The following is a 24,768-nucleotide window of genomic DNA, read 5'->3' as shown; positions in this document are numbered from 1 at the left end:
GGCTCATGCCTGTAATCCTAGTACTTTGGGAGGCTGAGGTGGGAGGATTGACTGAGTCCAGGAATTCAAGACCATCCTGGGTAACATACAAGACTATCTCTACAAAAAAATAAAAAATAAATAAAAAATAGCCAGGTGTGGTGGCTCGTGCCTGTAGTCCCAGCTTACTCAGGAGGCTGAGGTGGGAGGAACCCTTGAGCTCAGGAGTTTGAGGCTGCAGTGAACTATGATCGTGCCAATGCACTCCAGCCTGGGTGATGGTGTGAGCTCCTGTCTCAAAATAAATAAATAAATAAATAAATAAATAAATAAAATTTTATTTTCATTCTTCTTTAACATTTAAATTTTGTCACTGTTCTAATCTTGTTTCAGTATTTCGGTTATCCCAGAATTGTCCTCAGTGTAGAACCTAGAGCTCTAGTATTTGGTAAACTTGGTCATATTAGTAGTTCATTTTACATTAATCATATTCTTATTGTTTCTTCAGAATAATAATATGCTACTTAGTCATTACTTCCTGGATTATTTTTTTTTGTAGTTTTTCTCGAAGTGTTCTAAGATCTCTCTTTAGTGTTCTAAGATCTCTCTAAAATATTAAGATTTTATTTTGATATGACTGTTTGAAAGAGTCTGCAATATCTAGCTAGAAAAGGAAGACCAAGACACAACAATAGGATTTAATGATTCAAAATGCCCTCAAGCTGAGTTCCCCGCACATGGCAGATTTAAAATAAGTGTCTGAACTCCTAGAACTTCATACAAGCATCATTTTCTACTTCCTGTTTTTTTCCTCCTCTAGATCAGCTGTTTCCAGATTTTGGCAAGGATCAGAATTACTTAGAAGTATACCACAACAGACTGCTAGGCCTCTGCCCCCCAAATTTCTGATTTAGTAGATGGGGGTGGGGAGGGGCGGGGCCAGAGAATTTACATTTCTAACAAGTTCTCAGGCGATACTGATAAACTGGCCTGCTGACCACTTTGAGAACTATTGCTCCACATCTTAATAAGCCAGAATATAGCCCCCTTCCTTTTATCCAGTGATGTTTAAAGAGGTGGCTTTCAAACATACTGTTTTCCCATCTCCAACCTCATTATCTGGGAGAATTTTGTACAACAGCCTACTGTCTCCTTGGAGATTCTGACTGTATACTTCTCCCTGCCCTGAAATTTGACAGTGACCACCATAGTGAAACACACTTTAATTAATTAGTTAATATTATTAAGAGATGGGGTCTTGCTCTGCTGCCTAGGCTGGAGTGCAGTGACACGATCATAGCTCACTACAGCCTTGAAATCCTGGGCTCATATGATCCTCCTGTCTCAGCCTCCGAAAGTGTTGGGATTATTACAAGCGTGAACTACCATGCCTGGTGGCTTTTAAATAGAAAAAAAAAAAAAAAAATTTTTTTTTTTTTTTTTGAGACAGAATCTTGCTGTATTGCCCAGTCGGGAGTGCAGTGGCATAATCTTGGCTGACTGCAACCTTTGCCTCCCAGGTTCAAGCAGTTCTTGTGCCTCAGACTCCCGAGTAGTTGGGATTACAGGCGTGAGCCACCATGCCTGGCCTAAATAGAAATTTGATTAGCTTATAGTAGAATGCTAAGGAATTTAACACATATGTATATGTGTATCCATTTCAGTCCCTATAATACCATGGTGTTACATGGTAGTAGAATTTTAGGATTTTCATAAACTTAACAAATTACAAAGACATTAACAACTTCCTCTTTAGGAGACCTGTTGGAATGCTTCATTAATGAAGCAAAAATACAATATCATCACAAAACTGGAATGGATGTGCCTATTTCTCAGGTATTTTATAAATCTTGTAAATATCAAAACCATATTTAGAAATTAAATTGACATAGCATTATTATAAGTTTTTAAAATGAAGCTAATAGCATAAAATAAAGCATAACAATTATTATGTACTAAATAATCAAATTTCCCATTGCTGAAGACTTAAGATTCTCAAGAAGTAATAAAATTTGTCTTTGCTTTTTAATAGTGAAAACAATTTACAGTGGCTTTTATCATTTATTTGAAATGGTTTGATTAAATAAGCACTGGCAGGAAAATTTAAATGTTGAGTTTATCAACTAATGAGCAAAGTTTCTCACGGATGATGAAGGAAGTTAGAAATAAGGACAGGGGAAAACTAAAATTAACCTGTGGCACTGGATTAGAATTGAAGGTATCTAGTGTGAACTCATGATTTTTAAAAATACAGAGATATAGAAACACAGATATGTATCTGTGTTGTAATTGTCTATTTATGTATATACACGTGTATAAATATTTGTATATAAACTAAACATATACACACATATAGTTCCTAGCTCTGTCCATTGGGAGGGTGCCCAGGAGCAGTAAAACCTCTATAGCAATTAAGTATACTTAGTATCTAGATCTTGATTCCTAAATATCACTGTCCATTAAAAGGATCCTGGTGCTTTGAGAAATGGCCAATTCCAGAGTTGAAGAAGGTAAAGTTTAAGATGAGACTAGAGTATCTTGTGCCAGAAAGTAAGGGCTCAAAGAATGACAGACATGTCAAAAGGATTCTGAAACCAGCCTGTAGGGGATCCCAAATCTGGGACAATTTGAGCCTCATAATAATCAAAGTAACAAAATATAACCCATTTAACAGCCTTCCATGAGTATATACTGATATAAATGGGGAGAAGAGAAAGTCTTTCTTTCCTTACAGTATAATACCAACTAATGAATGTAGAAAAAATGGTAAAATTTTAAAAATCACTACTTGGCACCATCAATCATGGTAATAATTGATTTAGGCAAGTATCACCAATGGGTGTTAAAACTATGGATGAAAGTTTGATGAGGAACAAGATGCTCACAGGGTACACAGTATTTACAAAATACTTATTAATTACAAACAAAAAAGAATAACTTTACAGTTATTATAAATATGAGAAGAATATGGTAGATACAGGCTTTATCAAGTGACTACCAGTAATAAGACAAATTGAAATTATACACCACTTGATATGATACATTGAGAAAAATGTAGCATTATTTTCTGTGATATCCCTGCCAACAAAGCATACCCTTAATATGTTCTAACATTCATATTTTAAAAGATGTTTGGTCACACTACACAAATAAGAGCCATATAAATTGTTTTTTGTTTTAAATATATAAAGTTTGAGAAGCACCACCATATAATAAACTAAAACAAAAAAGCTCACTAGAAAAGGTCAACATTATTTAAGATCTAAAACCAAAGGAGTGAAGTATATACTTGTCTTCAAAACAGTAAGAATAGAGGCTGGATGCAGTGGCTCATGTCTGTAATCCCAGAACTCTAGGAGGCCAAGGCAGGAAGATCACTTGAACTCAGGAGTTTGAGACCAGCCTAGGCAAGATGGTGAAACCTCATCTCTACAAAATAAGTTAGCCAGGTGTGGTGGCATGCACCTGTGGTCTCAGCTGCTTGGGAAGCTGAGGTGGGAGGATGACTTGAGCCCAGAAGGTTGTGGCTGCAGTAAGCCATGATTGTGCCACTGCAGCAGCCTGGGTGACAGAGTAAGAGCCTGTCTCAAAAAACAAACAAACAAACAAACAAACAGAAAACAAAGAACCCCACCACACCAGTAAGAATAGGCACAAGGAACAAATCTTTTAAGGGTTTTCAAAGCTTACCTTAAATTTATACTTAGTACTACGTCTGAGATTTTTCACTGTGTAGGCAAGATCTTCTCCATCATATTTAGGCTTAAAACCATACCCCTGGAAAAGGAAAAAACAAAGTCTTCATTCGATGTCTAACAATGGAAATATGGGCAATAATGAATATGTGAAAAGACCCAAGTTTCTCTTCATCTTCTACTATATGCAATATGACTAATGCTCTGTTGAGTGGAATCCTCACCTTGATGCTTCTGTCTTCAGTGGGTAGACCCGGAAATGCTTATTGAACATTTGGTAGAAGATGAAGCAGACCACTTAGTCTCAGTAAATATAGTAGCCAAGAAAAGACGATCTTTGTGTTGAGGAAGAGTTTAGAGTTGGAGCCAATGGTAACTTCACCATCAGTAAGCTATCCCAAGAACAGAGATTTCCCAGAGACATTATGCAAGAGCTGAACAGAACTGTTAAGTAGTTAACATATTTAACTTGCCTTTAACACATAGTTGTTTAAGTAAATAATTGAAGGGTTAGTTGTGCTGGCAGGTGAGGATGTCACTTAGGTTTGGGATTGCTATTTCCAGCACCAGTGACAATGCTTTACAAATTTTCCGAACGTTATCATTTTTTGAATTAAAAAAAATTGAGATATAATTCATATACCGTAAAATTCACCATTTCAAAGTATAAAATCTAATGGCTTATAGTGTATTCACAAAGTTGTGCAACCCTCACCTAATTTCTAATTTCAGAAAAAGCCTGTCCTTTTTTGGGTAGCAGTCACTTCCCTCCTCCTATCTACTAACATACTTCCTGTCTCTATGGATTTGTCTATATCCATATAAATAGAATCATATAATATGGAGTCTTTTTTAACTGGGTTCTTTTATTTAGCATAATGTTTTCAAGGTTGATTCATGTTGTGGCATATACTGGTACTCTTTTTATGGCTGAAAAATATTCCATCGTATGGATACACCACATTTTGTTTATCCATCTATCTGTTGATGGACATTTGGGTTGTTTCCACTTTTTGACTATTATGAATAATGCTGCTATGAACATTTGTGTACAATTTTTTTGTATGAACATGTGTTTTCAGTTCTTTTGGGTATATACTTAGGGGTGGACCAATGCCATTTTTGACCCATATTCCTTCAAAGTAGCTCTGAAAATCTATGAACTATATATAGATTTAATAATAGAATACACCCTAACTCCTGGTCAGCTAGCCTCTAGGTAACAGGATGTGAGTGATGCGTAACTAGATTCAGGCTGTACTACAGTTTCACAGGAAACTTTTAAAATCTTCTGTGACACTTTGGGAAGCAGTGTATAAATACAGTTAGAGAAAGGCAGACACAATATTTCCTCATCTTTTAGAGCTGCTTAGTCAAGAAGGCTGTGGTGATCTTCCCCTCCTCATAGTTCCCCTAAAACAGATATAGTTAAAGTGTAGCCTATGTGGTTCCAAAGCACAAACAGACATATATACACACACACAAATAAAACAAAACCCCCTTCACATCAAAAGAAAAGACAGAGTTTTCAGGCTGGGCACAGTGGCTCAGTCTGTAATCTCAGCACTTTGGGAGGCTGAGTTGGGAGGACCGCTTGAGCCTAGGAGTGCGAGACCAGCCTAGGCAACATAGCGAAACTCTGTCACTACAAAAAATAAAGTTAGCCAGGCATGGTGGCATGTGCCTGTAGTCCCAGCTACTTGAAAGGCTGAGGTGAAAGGATTGCCTGAGCCCAGGAGTTCAAGGCTGAAGTGAACCGAGATTGTGCCACTGCACTCCAGCCTGGGCTACAGAGCAAGAGCTTGTCGCAAAAGAAAAAAAAGACTGAGTTCTCCATCGTGCCTAACTTCTCCCAAACAGTAACAAGCCAAGGCTTCAAAGGACTGGGAAATGAGCTAACTACTGTGGCAATATTTACTGTATTAGGAATGGCAATATTTATTGTATTAGGATTAATGCCACACTAAAATGTTTTTTTTTTCTGATTTTAAAAAAAATTATACTTTAAGTTCTGAGATACATGTGCAGAACATGCAGGTTTGTTACACAGGTATACATGTGCCATGGTGGTTTGCTGCACCCATCAACCCATCATCTACATTAGGTATTTCTCCTAATGCTATCCCTCCCCTAACCCCCCACCCTCCAACAGGCACTGCTGTGTGATGTTCCCCTCCCTGTGTCCATGTGTTCTCATTGTTCAGTTCCCACTTATGAGTGAGAACATGCAGTGTTTGGTTCTCTGTTCCTGTGTTAGTTTGCTGAGAATAATGGTTTCCAGCATAGCCTACCAACCAAAAAAAGCCCAGGACCAGATGGATTCACAGCTAAATTCTACCGGAGGTACAAAGAGGAGCTGGTACCATTCCTTCTGAAACTATTACAAACAATAGAAAAAGACGGACTCCTCCCTAAGTCATTTTATGAGGCCAGCATCATCCTGATACCAAAACCTGGCAGAGTCACAACAAAAAATGAAAATTTCAGGCCGATATGCCTGATGAACATTGATGCGAAAATCCTCAATAAAATACTGGCAAATCGAATCCAGCAGCACATCAAAAAACCATGATCAAGTTGGCTTCATCCCTAGGAATGCAAGGCTGGTTCAGCATACGCAAATCAATAAACGTAATCCATCACATAAACAGAACCAATGACAAAAACCACATGATTATTTCGACAGATGCAGAAAAGGCCTTCGATAAAATTCAATACCCCTTCATGCCAAAAACTCTCAATAAACTAGGTACTGATGGAACGTATCTCAAAATAGTAAGAGCTGTTTATGACAAACCCACAGCCAATATACTGAATGTGCAAAAGCTGGAAGCATTCTCTTCGAAAACTGGCACAAGACAAGGATGCCCTCTTCTCCTATTCAACATAGTATTGGAAGTTCTGGCCAGGGCAATCAGGCAAGAGAAAGAAATAAAGCATATTCAAATACGAAGAGAGGAAGTCAAATTGTCTCTGTTTGCAGATGACATGATTGTATATTTAGAAAACGCCATCGTCTTGGCCCAAAATCTTAAGCTGAAAATGTTTTAAATACACTATTTAAAATCCATATTTGCACTTACTGAAGTTTCTTCCTCCATCTCTAAAATGTAAGAAATTCCTTCATCTGATGGTGTTCCTGAGGGCTTACTCCACTGTAAGGATAACCAAGTAATTCCAGCCTTGGTTAATACAGGACTTGCTGGCATAGAAGGAGCACAGCCTGAGGTGTAATATAAGACTTCTTCACTAAAACCACTGTTGAAACAAATGGTTTTAAAAGGCATGAAAAAGTTATTTTTACAGTGAAAGAACAAGTTTGTGACAGATGTAATTTTTTTTGAAAATGACAAGTTTTGATAATGAATTATAATACAAATAATAGATCTTGGGTTTGATCTCTTTATGATAACCAGGTCAGATACCAAACAGTGAATTAGTGTTCTATTAAAAATGCAGTTTTGTTCAGATTTGTAAGCCTTTATATCATAATTTATCCAGTCAATGGAAAAATATATACATTACCTTATGGAAACAATAACACTCATGTATTGGTGTAAATGTTGTAACTTTTAAACACACTTTCATATAATGCCATTTATATAAAATAGAAAATGTGAGTTCTCAGTTGTGTAATTAAACGCACCTGCCCCTAAGGTGAGCCGAGCTATCTCTAGAACAAAAATAATTTCAATGACTCTTGAAAGATACTTAGCCTTTCTATTTAAATTGGGTATTTTAGATGTTCTTACAATTCACCAGACTTTAAACAAAATATTGTCATCACATATGCTGAGGAGAAAAGAAAAATCTCTTTGTCACATATGAAAATCTAATTTATATCTGAAAATCTTGGAAAGTTGTAAGTTTAATGTTTCCTGTGGTTCCTATGTTAACTGAGATAATTCTCTTATAGCTTTTGCTAGACTGGTAACACATCTTAACCATATCAACAAAGAGATAAACTAAGCAGAATTTTTAATGAATAATTTGGACAGTAAATAATTATACAATTGAAGTTGACTTGATAATCTAAAAATATTTACATTCTTTTATAAAGTACACCTTACCTTGTACCATAGTCATTTCTGGCCGACAGTCTGAATTTACAGCCCATTGCTGGTGACAGTTTAGTAATTTTAAATTGTTTCTGTGAGCCCATGTAACACTGATAAAATTCTCCATTTCCTTTTCCCTACAAGAAATGGCTGATTATTATATACCATGTACATTACTGTAAAAAGATAGATCCGCATCAATTCCTTCTTGACAGTTACATATTAGCAAGTGTATACTAAAAGTCATGGATCTCAAGAGAAAGCTGAGATACAGCACATCTTTTATATGATATAGATCATCAAATGCAGAATGAAAATACCAGAGAGCAGGTATCTTTGTATAGCTTCTTGAATTAAGTACCATCTTTTAGCCAATGTTAAATCTCTGGCTTTAATAAAGGAAACTCTGCAGGTATGGACCCTACATCTCCATAGAAGACTACCAGTGGTAGAAATGGGGTGACGATCTTTGATAGGGTCAACTGGCGGTTTTTTTCAACCTATGGAAAGCTCTAAGCAAACAGTTTTAAGAAAAGGTCCTTATCCATGCCCAAACTTCCAACTAGATAGCTCATAAACTTCTTTAAATAAAACTTTTGGAGCTTCTACTGCTAACACTGAAAAAGTTCTAGCAGAGAGCACAGCCCAATTACAGGCAATAAGAGGGAGAGAGAAAAGTTAGGACAACTAAAGAGTTTTAGAAATTTAGAGTGGTAAATAAAACTGGTAAGTTTCACATTTGCCACCCATTTTTCTTTATTGTGTCGCTAGAGATAAAAGGGTAGTTAGGGTGACTTCTGCTTCAAAGAAAACCTATAGACTGTACTTGACTGCTTTACTAAATGCTCTTTTTAGTTCTGATGTCGTTTAGTTGATTCGACTCAGTTTCTAAGTAGAAAATCGTATCATCTCTAAATAATGACAGTTTTGCCCCTGAGCCAGGCACCATGACTGTACTTTTTGCTTTGGTTTCAAGTCATACTGCCTTAAGTGTAACTTCTGAAATAATGTTAAATAAAGGTAGGGATAATTGGCAATCTTGACTTATTTCAGCTTTGCATAAAAATGCCTTTGTTTAGTGATGGTACAAAAATAACTATCAAATAAGAAATTACCTTTCTATTCCTAATCTGCTTTGAGTTTTAACTGAGATGAATGGTAATTTTTATCAAATACTCTTCCTTAATTTAGCAATACAGTTTTCTTCTAAATTAATGTGATATGTTAATAGGTTTCCTAATTCTAAATTATCTTAGAATTTCCGGAATAAAATCTACTTGGTTGTGCTTTATTATTCTTTTAATATACTGCCGAATTCCCAACTTATCAATGGAATTTATTCCACTCCCTCTGGCCCCTCTTCTTAGCTTGGTACAAGCCATAGGGCAAGAGAGAACATGGTAACTGATAGTAAAAACAATGTACTAAACTAAGCTTGTCCAATCTGCAGCCCAAGGGCCACATGCGGCCCAGGACAGCTTTGAATGTGGCCCAACATAAATTTGTTAACTTTCTTAAAACATTATGAGATATTTTTGTGATTTTTTAAAAGCTCATTAGCTATTGTTAGTGTTAATGTAGGTTGGTGGAAAAGTAACTGCTGTTTTTGCCATTACTTTTAATGGCAAAAACAGCAACTACCTTTGCACAAATCTAGTATTTTGTGTGGCCCAAGGAAGCCAAAAGATTGGACGCCCCTGTACTAAACGATGAAGTCCAGTATGCTTGCTGTGGTTGGCTGAGTCATGGCCACCATGAATATCCAGGTCTCAATCCCCTGAACCTGTGAATATGACCTTATATGGTAGAAGGGAATGTACAATGTGACTAAGAATCTCGAGATGGGAGCTTATCCTGGATTATCTGAATAGACCTAACATGGAATCATAAGTGTTCCTAAAAAAGGAAGACAAAGATTTGAAGACAGAGGAGGAAGAAGGTGATGTGATAATGGAAACAAGGGGAGAAAAGGCAATGTGATGTGGCCACGAACCAAGTAATGAGGACAGCCTACAGAAGCTGGTCAAGGCAAGGAAACAGATTCTCCTCTAAAGTCCCTGGAGAGGGCCTGGCCATGCTGACAACTTGATTTTGGCCCAGAGAAACTCATTTTGGATTTCTGGCCTCCAGAAAAGTAAGAGAATAATGTACTGTTTTAATATCAGGTTTGGGGTAATTTGTTATAGTAGCCATAGGAAAGGAATACACTTGCCTTTAAGGCTGATGTGAAAAAAAAGTTCCTTTATCAAGGTAGTTACCTAAATAATAGTTTTGATGATGATTTATTGAAAATAGGGAAGTCAGGAATGTTTTCTAAAAACACCATCAATCCACTCATGCATCACACAAAATCATTCATACTTTTTTTGACAGAAGAATATACTTGATGATTAAAACAAACAAAAAAGTTATTTTTGCCTGAAGATATGCACATAATGTTAACCATTTAAAAAGATTCAATTTACTTACTTCATCCCATTCTAATACAAAGTTTTGGATTTTAGAACCATTGTCACTAGGTGCCTAAAACCAACACCAAAAAACAAAATGAAAACAAATTAGTACATTCATAAATGATACTGTGATAATCTAATATAAGGATCTAGCTTATGTGGCAGATGTTCTCTGTGACTTGGTCCTGCGAAAATGTTCATAAAAATACAAAAATATATGTATTGTATGCCCTATAATCCTTTCAAATTTAAGGAAAGAAATATGAGGAAAGAAAGCAAGAAGCTACTCAAGTCTTTCCGAACACTGAACAATCTCTTTTAGCAAGAACTATTAATAACTTGAAAAAGTCTTTAAAAAAACCATTTTGCTTTTCTTCCAGAGAGTTTTATCAGCTTTAAGTTTGTAGGATTGATCCTGTCATTTGTATTAAAACTCACCTTACAAAATAAATGGAATATTGTATAAAATACCAGAGTGAAGAACCAGGGTGCTGAAAGGAGCTCTGAGAGGGCAGTGTCTTGGTCCTTGTTTCTAGACTCACTGTGCTGGTTACCTGAGACTGCTGACTCAGCAATCTGTTGCTATTTTAGGTGTAAAAGAATGCAGTCTCCCTTGGCATTTTATTTCAGTATTTAATCACTCTAAAAATCAAGAATTTCAACCTTACTTCCATCTGAATTTTCTTTCTACAATTTTGGCCCATTTCTTCTTTGCAGAACAAATGATCACCCCTATTCTTATTATAACTCCATATATTTGCAGACAATTAACTTTAAGACTCCTCTGGTCAAAATTAAACCATTTTAATTTTTGAAATGATGTTTTTTGGACTCTATCCAGTTTTTATATAATATTGCTAACTATGTAAATGGCAATCAAGGATCATTAAGTTTTTAATACAGACAAACATGGAGGTCTAAATTATTTGTTAAACACTAATACAGATATTACATTAATTTTTTTTAATTATAATTTTAAACTGGTTAGTATGGCCAGAATTTGCTTGTAAGTTAGGGTAATATCTCACTGACTGGCAAGGCAATGGCAGTTAAAAATGAATATAATGTGAACGGGGCAGAGAAAGAATCTTTGGGAAACTCCGGCTCTTATGATATAGAGGAAGAGAATCCAAAGAGAGAGATCAAAAGTCTCAGCAGGAAGTGAGGGGTATAAAAAGACATTTTCCAAGTGTTAATGACTCCAGATTGCTCTCGTCTAGTTGCTGAGGTCTCTCACACTTACTTGATTAATTTTTCTCTTTTTCTAGTGAGGCTATTAAAATGTCCACCTTAACCTGAGACCGATCCTCTAGCTTTTCTCCAAGTTAGAGGGGATATTATTAAGTATAAAGTGTGAAGTGTTTTACCTTATCTCATTTAGTCCTCAGATCAACTCTATGAAGTACTATTACCTGAACTTTACAAAAGAGAAAATGAGGGCTTCAAAGAACCAAATAAATCATCCCAGATCACAAAGTCATTAAAAGTAGAGCAGAACTGAATTTGTTCTATCTGCCCACAAAAATCAGTGTTCCTACCCAGCAGTATTCTAGGGGCTGAGAAGTAGATAGTCTGCCTTGGGGGACTGGCAATAAGACAGAAGAAGACCATCTTTAGTGAGCTTTTTGTCATCACCATGCTCTGGCAATTCTAAACAATGTCAGTTAATAAGATACCTCTCTCAACTGCTACCTCCCATGTTAACCCCCATAGGAATGCTTTTAGATTAGGTAAGGTAGCAGAGTCAAAAGACCAGATATTCAAGTCACTAAACTACTCTTAGTGACTTTTCTTCATTTTTAATATTAAATAACAATAGTTATTATGCTCATTATGTTCCAGACATTATACTATGGGCTATTTAGACGTTACCTGTTTAATCCTCCCGTCTCTGAGGTATATAATACTATCCTCCAATAACAGTGACAATGATATCTTTTTCCAACCATGTTGATTATTGTGTGTGTATATAGGGCCATTTCTAGAAGGGTTCAAACCTGGGAAACCTGTGCGGGTAATCTGAGGTACTACCACCTACATCTTATATAGGGATGTTAGGATATTGTTAAAGGCAGACATTTCAAAATTGTATTTTAATTATCTTCGAAATAAAGAACAGTTACCTACAGAAATCTTAACCTATATAAAGAACAATGGGCTGCTACCTCAACTGCTCTACTAAAGGAAAGGGTCTGAGCATATTCACAAATAAAATACTACTGTAAGTGACATGAAATAAAATTAATCATACTTTTTTATCACACATGAATATATGTATATATACACAGCTTCTTGACTTACACGTGTTAACAGTACTTTTTGACTACAAAAGTATCTAATATCCTCAGAAGAACTAGAAGCTAACAAGCTACAGAACAAGTAGTAAGCCCCACATTTTTAAAAGCTTTCAAAAGTAAGGCTAGCCCTGAGCTTGCTCTCGAAGCAAGGACAGATAATTACATCAAGAGGAATAGTTACATCTCACTGCAAACCAATGCTAACAGGAGTGGTACCCTATTCTAAGGGATGTTTTGAAATTTTGTGGGGGCTATTTCTGACCTGATCACAATAATGCAGGAGGGGAGAGTCTGGTGGTTATGGGGTGAAGATCAAGGGCGCCAATAGCCCTGCAGAATGGGGGACAATCAGTATGATGGGGAATTGTTCTCTTCCTCTAGGACTTTTGAATATCTATCAGAATTGAAGAACCAAATCCCATTTTATAAAGTATTTTTTGTATGGTTTTAACAGACACCAAGTTTTCCAACATGCAATAACTGTGCAATCTGGGAAAGACTGCATTTAATTTGTTCAGAAATTTACTAAGTCCACACTATTTCAGAAAATTACATAATCAGTGACAATGTTGTCTGTGGTATTTGAATGACTAATTCTATGTATGGTATCTGTCCACTTCATTGTATCTTCTTGTGCAGCTGGGACCAAACGTTTATGAATTAAAATATATACTTTTCTATTGACAATAACTTTATTCCTCCTTTTAGGCAGCATATTGATTTATGAGTATAGTTATTATAAATCTAATTTTAGAATACAATTCAGAATATAAAGGCATCATGACAAAATATTACAAAAAGGAGTAATGGGTTAAGAATCACTGTTGTGAATCTCAATGTCATCACACGTGCAATGTAATAAGGACTGTTAATTACAAATCAATTGTTTTTGCTATATTTACATATAGTAAGAAAAACCAGTAACAGTGCTATTTTAAGATACATTAAATAGGCATTTCTGTCTTATATGTAAAGAGCAGGAACAAACTAGAGCTCTTTGTCTCCAGAAACAATTGAAACTTAATACTGCCAGGGGAAACAAAGAAATACATGTCCAGTTGGAAACACCCTAAAGAATATTCTTACCTTCCATTGCAAAGTGAGTGAATTTTTGGTCCGATTGGCTATCCTTGGTGGATTAGGTGTATCAGGTTCACAGCTCAGGGTGGTAAAGATTTCAGCTTCTGAAGGAGTTCCCTTTATAGAATTATATTCTGCCTGGACTCTATGGTGATAAAATAAATAGTTTTACCTTTCAGAATCACTGTATCCTATTTTCAATCGTGTCACCTTTAAGTACTTGCAGATTAGGAAGGTGTCCACTAAAAGTTCTATCAAGAAAATATGACTATTAGAAGTAAAAGGTGACCCTTAAAAAAAAAAGGACAAGTTTTTTTTTTCTTTTTTGCTGCAACCCAAAGAAATCATTTAAAATTGTGATATAACTGTGAGTGTGCATATATGTTCCTGAAACAATGTTCTCAACTATGGGGAATACACTGATGCTTTCTGTTCTATTTGATTCTATTTCTCTTTTTTAAAAAATGCTGAATATAACCCATAGAATTAAATTCTTGATTAAATGTGACTACAATCTACAGTTTGAAAAAGATTAGGTTGGACAATACTTTGAGTATATCATAGGAAGTACACTTGAACACTTAGTATAACAGAAATAATCCCAACCACATATGCTCTTTTTAAAAATAGGGGTAATTAACTAAATGTGTTATATTAGGCTTCAGCTGGGTAAGCCCTAGAGTCTAAGAAATTTTAGTAAATTACACTAGAAGACCTGCATAGAGTAAAACATTATCTAAGTTCTTCCTATTAAATGTTGTGAAATTCTAGAGTCTTGGTATCCCAAACTCTAAAACAGGATGTAGTAAAAAAAAATGTGTAAACAAAATATTTATAATTATTTTATAAAAATTCCAAAAGCTGGGACAAGTTTCCAGTGCCAAACCAGATGCTACAGACATATTCTACAGATTCATGCCAAACCCAAAATTCTACAAACAGGATGATTAGCCCTTGACTGTAACATGAGTTAAATGTTTTTGTTTTTTGAAAAATTTTGATAATTTTACCAATAGAAAAATTGAAGTCTGCAAAGTTTTTTTTGTTTTGTTTTGTTTTGTTTTGTTTTTTTTTTTTTGAGACAAGGTCTCACTCTGTAGCCCAGGCTGGAATACAATGGCACAATCATGGCTCACTGCAGTCTTAACCTCCTGGGCTCAAGCAATCCTCCCTCAGCCTTCCGAGTAGCTGATACCACAGGCCTGCACCACCATGCTTGACTACTTTTTGGATTTTTTTGTCGAGATGGGGTCTCACTATGTCACTCAGACTGGTCTTGAACTCCTGGGCTCAAGAAATCCTCGTCTTGGCCACCCAAAGTGCTGGGATTACGGGCGCACTGTGCCCAGACCACAAAGTCTGTTTTTAATCCGAAATTAATGTTTAAATTATATACTAGATTTTTAAGAAAATAATTATTTAAAAAAAAACCCTTATGCTGTACCATATAAAGGCAATCTGTAGGAATTCCTTACTTGGCATGGTAATCCGTGGCTGGCTTGAGATCATTTAAAGTGATATTTGTTTCTTCTCCTCTGGGGAAAAAAGGGTAGTATTTCAATAACTGGTAAATAAAGCATTTTCAACCAATGTACATTATATACACTATAGTTTAGAGTATTTTATGAAACTACTTCTTCCTTTACCAATTGTAACTGTATTCAGATTCCACCAATATGGAATTTGGCAGTTAGGATATGTACCAAACTTACATGTGTACCTGCATACTACTTTAAAACAGAAGGTAGTGCCAAGCAAATCAGCTGTGTAAGCCAGACTTTTTTTTTGGAGTGGAGTTAAGGAAGATATTTAGCTTACTGAAGAAACAAAACTATTATCAATTATTTAAAAATCCATTTTGCACAGTTAAAATAATAAAACATGTACTGTTGAAAGCAAAATTGCCAATTTTTTACAAGGAGTCTGCCACTATTTTATTTTATTAGAAAATAATGTGGAACTTCATTTACAATGTTACACTTTGAACAGATTACCTAAGAGAGAACACTGGAATTATACAGGAGTGACTGGAAACATGTAAAACAAGGAAGGAGAGGGAAGTAAGCCTGCTCGGCTGCAATCAGCTGGGAGCCTAGAAAGGTTCTCCAGTGTGGGCAAGGGTAAGTAAGTGACCCCCAGTGGTCCACATTCCCACCGTGGACTCCTGTATTCTAGTCATGGGAAAGACCCTAGACCCTTGTGGGCTGCAACTGACATAGGGAGATGCCTGGAGTTGTGCAAGGCATTGCTCAAGAGAGGGAGTTCACGCTGGGTCCTATACACTTCCCAAACCCTAAGCAGCTAGAACAAGGTATCATATTGAGAGCACAACCCCCAAAGACTGCATCCTGCCCACAAGCCCCACAGTCCCCACATCTCCACAAGTCTGGAGCCCCACTGACATTCCCTACCCACAGGCCCACCACTGTCACTGGCTGCTGCTTTCAGGACTAAAGCCTGAGCCATTGGCAAAGATCCTGCTGCCCCCAGCAGTGAAGCTACTGCACATCCTCATGCACTCCAAGGACAAACTTCCTGTCTGCAGCAACTGCAGCTATGGGCTGCTGCAGCTGGGACCAAAGCACAAGTGAAGTGGGTATTCCCTAGCTGCCTGCATACAGCTGTTGCTACTAAAAGCCCTCCCTAATAGCAGGTCTGCAGCATAGCCAATGCCGCCTCCACCTGAGGATTCTTCCTTGGGCCTGGGGGTCATCCCTACCCTGCCAACACAGTTAGCACCTACAAACACCACTGGAGGGCCTGAGGACAGGTCTTGGCTCTGTGCCCCCAGTGTTTGAGCACACTGTCTGGCAGGCCTGGGGACTACCCAGCCCAGTCCATCACCTGTGCCACACAACTGAGCACTCCTGGTGGCCTGAGATTGAGCCCACCCAACCTGCCTTTAATCACCGCAGCAGGCACCCATCTGCATGTACCACCTGTGGGCCTGGGGACTGGCTTGCCCAGCCTGTCACAGTCACCATCAACATCAGCATGGACTGCGTGGAACTCAGAGGTTAGTCCTGCCATTGCTAATGATATCACCCAAGCCATATCTGCTTCCCAGAGGCCCAAGAACCCACCTGCCCACCTGCCAGGCCCACTGCTGCCACTACTAGCACCTAAGCAAGCTGCCTAGAGGCCCAAGAATCAGCATGCCTGGATTTGCTAACACTGGTACTCATGTACAACACCTGGGGGCCCAAGGACAGGTACGCTTGGGCCTGCTGCTGCCCCTACTGAGGCCCGAGGACAGGCCCACCTCGCATCCCCACCCCCAGCAAAACTTCACTACAGCCTCCACTAACAACTGCGCCCTAAGCCACTGTGGAAATCACAGACACCATAACACTGTTTACAGCAGAAGTTATATGAAGACTACACTTCTGCATGTACCCTAAATCAAAGCCAAAGTGCTCTACCCAACCAACACAATAGATGCATCTTCAGGAAAAAGTCCTCCCCTATGAAAGCAACCTCAAAAAACTGAAAGAAGTGACTGCTATACCAGATGCATGGATACTGACATAACAACACAAAAAATATGAAAAAGCAAGGCAATATGACACCTCCAAAGAAACATAATAATCCTCTAGCAACAGATTCCAATAAAAAACAAAAATTTAAGAAATCCCAGATAATAAATTTGAAATAATGATATTAAAGATGCTCAGCTGAAATATAAGAAAAAACAGAAAAGCAATACAAATAATTTAGAAAAACAATTTAGAATATAAGAAATTTACCAAAGAAACATAATTATAAGAAAGAACCAAACAAATTCTGGAACTGAAGAGTTCATTAAATGAAATACAAAATACATTTGAAATCATCAACAAAGGACTAGATAAAGCTGATGAAAGAATTCCAGAATGTGAAGTCAGGTCTTTGGAAATAATCCAGTGAGACAAAGACAAACTTCGGGAGGCCGAGGCAGGCGGATCACCTCAGGAGTTCAAGACCAGCCTGCCCAACAAGGCAAAACCCCGTTTCTACTAAAAATGCAAAAAATTAGCCGGCCGTGGTGGCGGGCACCTGTAATCCCAGCTACTTGGGAGGCTTAGGCAGGAGAACTGCTTGAACCTGGGAGGCGGAGGTTGCAGTGAGCCAAGTTCACGCCACAGCACTCCAGCCTGGGCAACAAGAGCAAAACTCCGTCTCAAGGAAAAAAAAAAGAAGAATAAAAATGAATGAACAAAGCCTATGTGACATATGGGACACTATAAAGCAACCAAATATTTGAATTTTTGGTATCCTAAATGGTGAAGAGAAAATAAAAGGGTTAGAAAACCTATTCAACAAAATAATAGCTGAAAACTTTCCAAGTCTAGCAAGAGATTTAGACATCCAGACACAGAAAGCTCAGAGTCAGATATGAAACAGATACAGATACAAAACAGATAGAATGCAAAAAGGTCTTCTGCATGAAATTATAGTCAAACTGTCAAAAGTAAAAAACAAAGAAAATTCTAAAGATGGCAAGAGAAAAGCATCTAGTCACCTATAAGGGAATTCTTATCAGACTAACGGGATTTCTCAAGCAGAAATCTTACAAACCAGCAGGGAATGGGATGATATATTCAAAGTGCTGAAAGAAAAACGGCTGTCAGTCAGGGATATATACCCAACAAAGTTATGTTTCATAGAGGAAGGAGAAATAAGGTATTTTCCAGACAAGCAAAAGCTGAGGGAATGCATCACGACTACAGCAGTTCTATAAGAAATGCCTGAGGGAGTCTTACACCTGGAACAAAGGGACAATATCTGCTGTCATGAAGACACATGAAAGTATAAAACTTACTGATAGAGCAAGCACACAAATGAGGAAGAAAAATAACTCAAATGTACCATTACAGAAAACCACCAAACCACAATGATAATAAGAAAGAATGAAACAAAGAACATAAAAACAACCAGATATCAATTAATAAAATGACAGGAATACATCCTCACATATCAATAGTAACTTTAAGGCAAATGGATTAAACTTTCTACTTAAGGAGGCTGATCCAAGATGGCCGAATAGGAACAGCTCCAGTCTACAGCTCCCAGCGTGCGCAACGCAGAAGATGGGTGATTTCCGCATTTCCAACTGAGGTACCAGGTTCATCTCACTGGGACTTGCTGGAAAGTGGATGCAGCCCAAGGAGTGTGAGCCAAAGCAGGGCAGGGCATAGCCTCACGCATGAAGTGCAAGGGGTCAGCAAATTCCTTTTCCTAGCCAAGGGAAGCCATGAAAGATGGTACCTGGAAAATCAGGACACTCCCACCCTAATACTGTGCTTTTCCAATGGTCTTAGCAAATGGCACACCAGGAGATTATATCCAGGGCCTGGCATGGAGGGTCCCATGCCCACAGAGCCTTGCTTACTGCTAGCACAGTAGTCTGGGATCAAACTGCCAGGTGGCAGTGATGCTGGGGGAGGAGCATCCACCATTGCTGAGGCTTGAGTAGGTAAACAAAGCAGCTGGAAAGCTCGAAGTGGGTGGAACCCACCGCAGCTCAAGGAGGCCTGCCTGCCTGCCTCTATAGACTCCACCTCTGGGGGCAAGGCATAGCTGAACAAAAGACAGCAGAAACTTCTGCAGACTTAAACGTCCCTGTCTGACAGCTTTGAAGAGAGTAGTGGTTCTCCCAGCATGGAGTTTGAGATCTGAGAACGGACAGACTGCCTCCTCAAGTGGGTCCCAGACCCCTGAGTAGCCTAACTGGGAGACACCTCCCAGGAGGGGCCGATTGACACCTCATACAGCCGGGTGCCCCTCTGAGACGAAGCTTCCAGAGGAAGGATCAGGCAGCAACATTTGCTGTTCTGCAATATTTGCTATTCTGCAGCCTCCACTGGTGATACCTAGGAAAACAGCGTCTGGAGTGGACCTCCAGCAAAGTCCAACAGACCTGTAGCTGAGGGACCTGACTGTTAGAAAGAAAACTAACAAACAGGAAGGAAAAGCATCAACATCAACAAAAGGGACATCCACACCAAAACCCCATCTGTAGGTCACCATCATCAAAGACCAAAGGTAGATAAAACCACAAAGATGGGGAGAAACCAGAGCAGAAAAGATGAAAATTCTAAAAACCAGAGCACCCCTTCTCCTCCAAATATCACAGCTCCTTGCCAGCAACGGAACAAAGCAGGATGGAGAATGACTTTGACGAGTTGACAGAAGTAGACTTCAGAAAGTTGGTAATAATAAACTTCTCCAAGCTAAAGAAAGATGTTTGAACCCATCACAAGGAAGCTAAAAACCTTGAAAAAAGATTCGATGAATGGCTAACTAGAATATACAGCATAGAGAAGACCTTAAATGATCTGATGGTGCTGAAAACCACGGCACGAGAACTACGTGACACATGCACAAACTTCAGTACCTGATTCGATCAAGTGGAAGAAAGGATATCAGTGACTGAAAAACAAATTAATGAAATGAAGTGAGAATATAAGTTTAGAGAAAAAAGAGTAAAAGGAAACTACGAAGCCTCCAAGAAATATGGGACTATGTGAAAAGACCAAATCTATGTTTGACTGGTGTACCTAAAAGTGGCGGGGAGAATGGAACCAAGCTGGAAAACACTCTTCAGGATATTATCCAGGAGAACCTCCCCAACCTAGCAAGGCAGGCCAACATTCAAATTCAGGAAATACAGAGACCACCACAAAGATACTCTTCAAGAAGAGCAACCCCAAGACATATAACTGTCAGATTCACCAAAGTTGAAATGAAGGAAAAAATGGTAAGGGCAGCCAGAGAGAAAGGTCGGGTTACCCACAAAGGGAAGCCCATCAGACTAACAGTAGATCTCTCAGCAGAAACCCTACAAGCCAGAAGAGAGTGGGGGCCAATATTCAACATTCTTAAAGAATTTTCAACCAGAATTTCAAATCCAGCCAAACTAAGCTTCATAAGTGAAGGAGAAATAAAATCCTTTACAGACAAATTTACAAGCAAATGCTGAGAGATTTTGTCACCACCAGGCCTGCCCTACAAGAGCTCCTGAAGGAAGCACTAAACATGGAAAAGAACCATCAGTACCAGCCACTGCAAAACATGCCAAATTGTAAACATCATCGATGCTGGAAGAAACTGCATCAACTAACAGGCAAAATAACCGGCTAACATCATAATGACAGGATCAGATTCACACATAATGACATTAACTTTAAATGTAAATGGGCTAAATGCCCCAATTAAAAAACACAGACTGGCAAATTGGATAAACAGTCAGGACCCATCAGTGTGCTGCATTCAGGGGACCCATCTCACATGCACACACACACACAGGCTCAAAATAAAGGGATGGAGGAAGATCTACCAAACAAATGGAAAACAAAAAAAAGCAGGGGTTGCAGTCCTAGTCCCCGATAAAACAGCCTTTAAACCAACAAAGATCAAGAGACAAAGAAGGCCATTACATAATGGTAAAGGGATCAATTCAACAAGAAGAACTATCAATTCAACTATCCTAAATATATATACGCCCAGATTCATAAAGCAAGTCCTTAGAGACATACAAAGAGACTTAGACTCCCACACAATAATAATGGGAGACTTTAACACCCCACTGTCAACATGAGACAGATCAAAAAGACGGAAAGTTAACAAGGATATCCAGGACTTGAACTCAGCTCTGCACCAAGTGGACCTAATAGACATCTACAGAACTCTCCACCCCAAATCAACAGAATATACATTCTTCTCAGCACCACATCAGACTTATTCCAAAACTGACCACATAGTTGGAAGTAAAGCACTCCTCAGCAAATATAAAAGAACAGAAATTACAAGAAACTGTCTCTCAGACCACAGTGCAATCAAATTAGAACTCATGATTAAGAAACTCACTCAAAACCGCACAACTACATGGAAACTGAAAAACCTGCTCCTGAATGACTACTGGGTACATAACGAAATGAAGGCAGAAATAAAGATGTTTTTTGAAACCAATGAGAACAAAGACACAACATACCAGAATCTCTGGGACACATTCAAAACAGTGTGTAGAGGGAAATTTATAGCACTAAATGCCCACAAGAGAAAGCAGGAAAGATCTAAAATCGACACCCTAACATCACAATTAAAAGAACTAGAGAAGCAAGAGCAAACACATTCAAAAGCTAGCAGAAGGCAAGAAATAACTAAGATCAGATCAGAACTGAAGGAGATAGAGACACAAACAGCCTTTCAAAAAAAACAATGAATCCAGGAGCTGGTTTTTTGAAAAGATCAACAAAATTGATAGACCGCTAACATGACTAATAAAGAAGAAAAGAGAGAAGAATCAAATAGATGCAATAAAAAATGATAAAGGGGACATTGCCACCGGTCCCACAGAAATACAAACTACCATCAGAGAATACTATAAACACTTCTACGCAAATACACTAGAAAATCTAGTTTATAGAAAATCTAGGATAAATTCCTGGACACATACACCCTCCCAAGACTAAATCAGGAAGAAGCTGAATCCCTGAATAGACCAGTAACAGGCTCTGAAATTGAGGCAATAATTAATAGCCTACCAACCAAAAAAAGCCCAGGACCAGATGGATTCACAGCCCAACTCTACCAGAGGTACAAAGAGGAGTTGGTACCATTCCTTCTGAAACTATTCCAATCAACAGAAAAAGAGGGAATCCTCCCTAACTCATTTTATGAGGCCAGTATCATCCTGATACCAAAGCCTGGCAGAGACACAACAAAAAAAAAGAGAAGTTTAGACCACTATCCCTGATGAACATCAATGTGAAAATCCTCAATAAAATACTGGCAAACCAAATCCAGCAGCACATCAAAAAGCTTATCCACCACGATCAAGTTGGCTTCATCCCTGGGATGCAAGGCTTGTTCAACATATGCAAATCAATAAACGTAATCCATCATATAAACAGAACCAAAGACAAAAACCACATGATTATCTCAATAGATGCAGAAAAAGGCCTTTGACAAAATTCAACAGCCCTTCATGCTAAAAACTCTCAATAAACTAGGTATTGATGGGAAGTCTCTCAAAATAATAAGAGCTATCTATGACAAACCCACAGCCAATATCATACTGAATGGGCAAAAACTGGAAGCATTTCCTTTGAAAACTGGCACAAGACAGGGATGCCCTCTCTCTCCACCCCTATTCAACATAGTGTTGGAAGTTCTGGCCAGGGCAATCAGGCAGGAGAAAGAAATAAATGGTATTCAGTTAGGAAAAGAGGAAGTCAAACTGTCCCTGTTTGCAGATGACATGATTGTATATTTAGAAAACCCCATCGTCTCAGCCCGAAACCTCCTTAAGCTGATAAGCAACTTCAGCAAAGTCTCAGGATACAAAATCAATGTGCAAAAATCACAAGCATTCCTATACACCAATAACAGACAAACAGAGCCAAATCATGAGTGAACTCCCATTCACAATTGCTTCAAAGAGAATAAAATACCTAGGAATCCAACTTACAAGGGATGTGAAGGATCTCTTCAAGGAGAACTACAAACCACTGCTCAATGAAATAAAAGAGGACACAAACAAATGGAAGAACATTCCATGCTCATGGATAGGAAGAATCAATATCCTGAAAATGGTCATATGGCCCAAGGTAATTTATAGATTCAATGCCATCCCCATCAAGCTACCACTGACTTTCTTCACAGAATTGGAAAAAACTTTCAAGTTCATATGGAACCATAAAAGAGCCCACACTGCCAAGACAATCCTAAGCCAAAAGAACAAAGCTGGGGGCATCATGCTACCTGACTTCAAACTATACTACAAGGCTACAGTAACTAAAACAGCATGGTACTGGTAAGAAAACAGAGATATAGACCAATGGAACAGAACAGAGCCCTCAGAAATAATACCACACATCTACAACCATCTGATCTTTGACAAATCTGACAAAAACAAGAAATGGGGAAAGGATTCCCTATTTAATAAATGGTGCTGGGAAAACTGGCTAGCCATATGTAGAAAGCTGAAACTGGATCCCTTCCTTACACCTTATACAAAAATTAATTCAAGATGGATTAAAGACTTAAATGTTAGACCTAAAACCATAAAAACCCTAGAAGAAAACCTAGGCAACACCATTCAGGACATAGGCATAGGCAAGGACTTCATGACTAAAACACCAAAAGCAATGGCAACAAAAGCCAAAATTGACAAAGGGGATCTAATTAAACTAAAGAGCTTCTGCACAGCAAAAGAAACTACCATCAGAGTGAACAGGCAACCTACAGAATGGGAGAAAATTTTTGCAATCTACCCATCTGACAAAGGGCTAATATCCAGAATCTACAAAGAACTTAAACAAATTTATAAGAAAAAAATCAACACCATGAAAAAGTGGGTGAAGGATATGAAGACACTTTTCAAAAGAAGACATTCATGCGGCCAACAGACACATGAAAAAATGCTCATCATCACTGGTCATCAGAGGAATGCAAATCAAAACCACAATGAGATACCATCTCATACCAGTTAGAATGGCGATCATTAAAAAGTCAGGAAACAACAGGTGCTGGAGAGGATGTGGAGATACAAGAATGCTTTTACACTGTTGGTGGTACTGTAAACTAGTTCAACCATTGTAGAAGACAGTGTGGTGATTCTTCAAGGATCTAGAACTAGAAATACCATTTCACCCAGCGAGCCCAATACTGGGTATTTACACAAAGGATTATTAATCATGCTACTATAAAGACACATGCACACATATGTTTATTGCAGCACTATTCACAATAGCAAAGACTTGGAATCAACCCAAATGTCTACCAATGATAGACTGGATTAAGAAAATGTGGCACATATACACAATGGAATACTATGCAGCCACAAAAAAGGATGAGTTCATGTCCTTTGTAGAGACATGGATGAGGCTGGAAACCATCATTCTGAGCAAACTATCACAAGGACAGAAAACCAAACACCACATGTTCTCACTCATAGGTGGAAATTGAACAATGAGAACACTTGGACACAGTGCAGGGAACATCACACACTGGGGCCTGTCGTGGCAGGTTGGGAGCATGGGGGAGGGATGGCACTAAGTGAAATACCTATTGTAAATGATAAGTTAATGAGTGCAGCACACCAATATGGCACATGTATACCTATGTAACAAACCTGCACGGTGTGCACATGTACCCTAGAACTTAAAGTATAATAATAAAAAAAAAAACAACAAAAAGAAACAAAAAACTTTCTATTTAAAAG

At 38.2% G+C, this 24,768-nt stretch overlaps 1 protein-coding gene across 4 annotated transcripts in view; it reads right to left on the bottom strand.

The window, feature by feature from the left end:
• The window catches only part of FNDC3A (fibronectin type III domain containing 3A), a 220,146-nt gene that overhangs the window by 27,375 nt on the left and 168,003 nt on the right, over positions 1-24,768 (bottom strand). For all 4 annotated transcript variants that reach the window (XM_032150879.2, XM_032150880.2, XM_032150881.3 and 1 more), the window contains 6 exons: positions 15,038-15,097; positions 13,569-13,707; positions 10,202-10,255; positions 7,745-7,869; positions 6,758-6,932; positions 3,670-3,756 (listed from right to left, as the gene is read on the bottom strand). In XM_032150879.2, the coding sequence (XP_032006770.1) occupies positions 3,670-3,756; positions 6,758-6,932; positions 7,745-7,869; positions 10,202-10,255; positions 13,569-13,707; positions 15,038-15,097 (640 nt within the window). The remainder of the gene's footprint in view (positions 1-3,669; positions 3,757-6,757; positions 6,933-7,744; positions 7,870-10,201; positions 10,256-13,568; positions 13,708-15,037; positions 15,098-24,768) is intronic.

Source organism: Hylobates moloch, unplaced genomic scaffold (assembly GCF_009828535.3).
Source record: "Hylobates moloch isolate HMO894 unplaced genomic scaffold, HMol_V3 SCAFFOLD_4, whole genome shotgun sequence".
NCBI classification, from domain to species: Eukaryota; Metazoa; Chordata; class Mammalia; order Primates; family Hylobatidae; genus Hylobates; species Hylobates moloch.
Note: the sequence above shows the minus strand (reverse complement) of the source record. Positions and strands in the feature narration are given on the sequence as shown.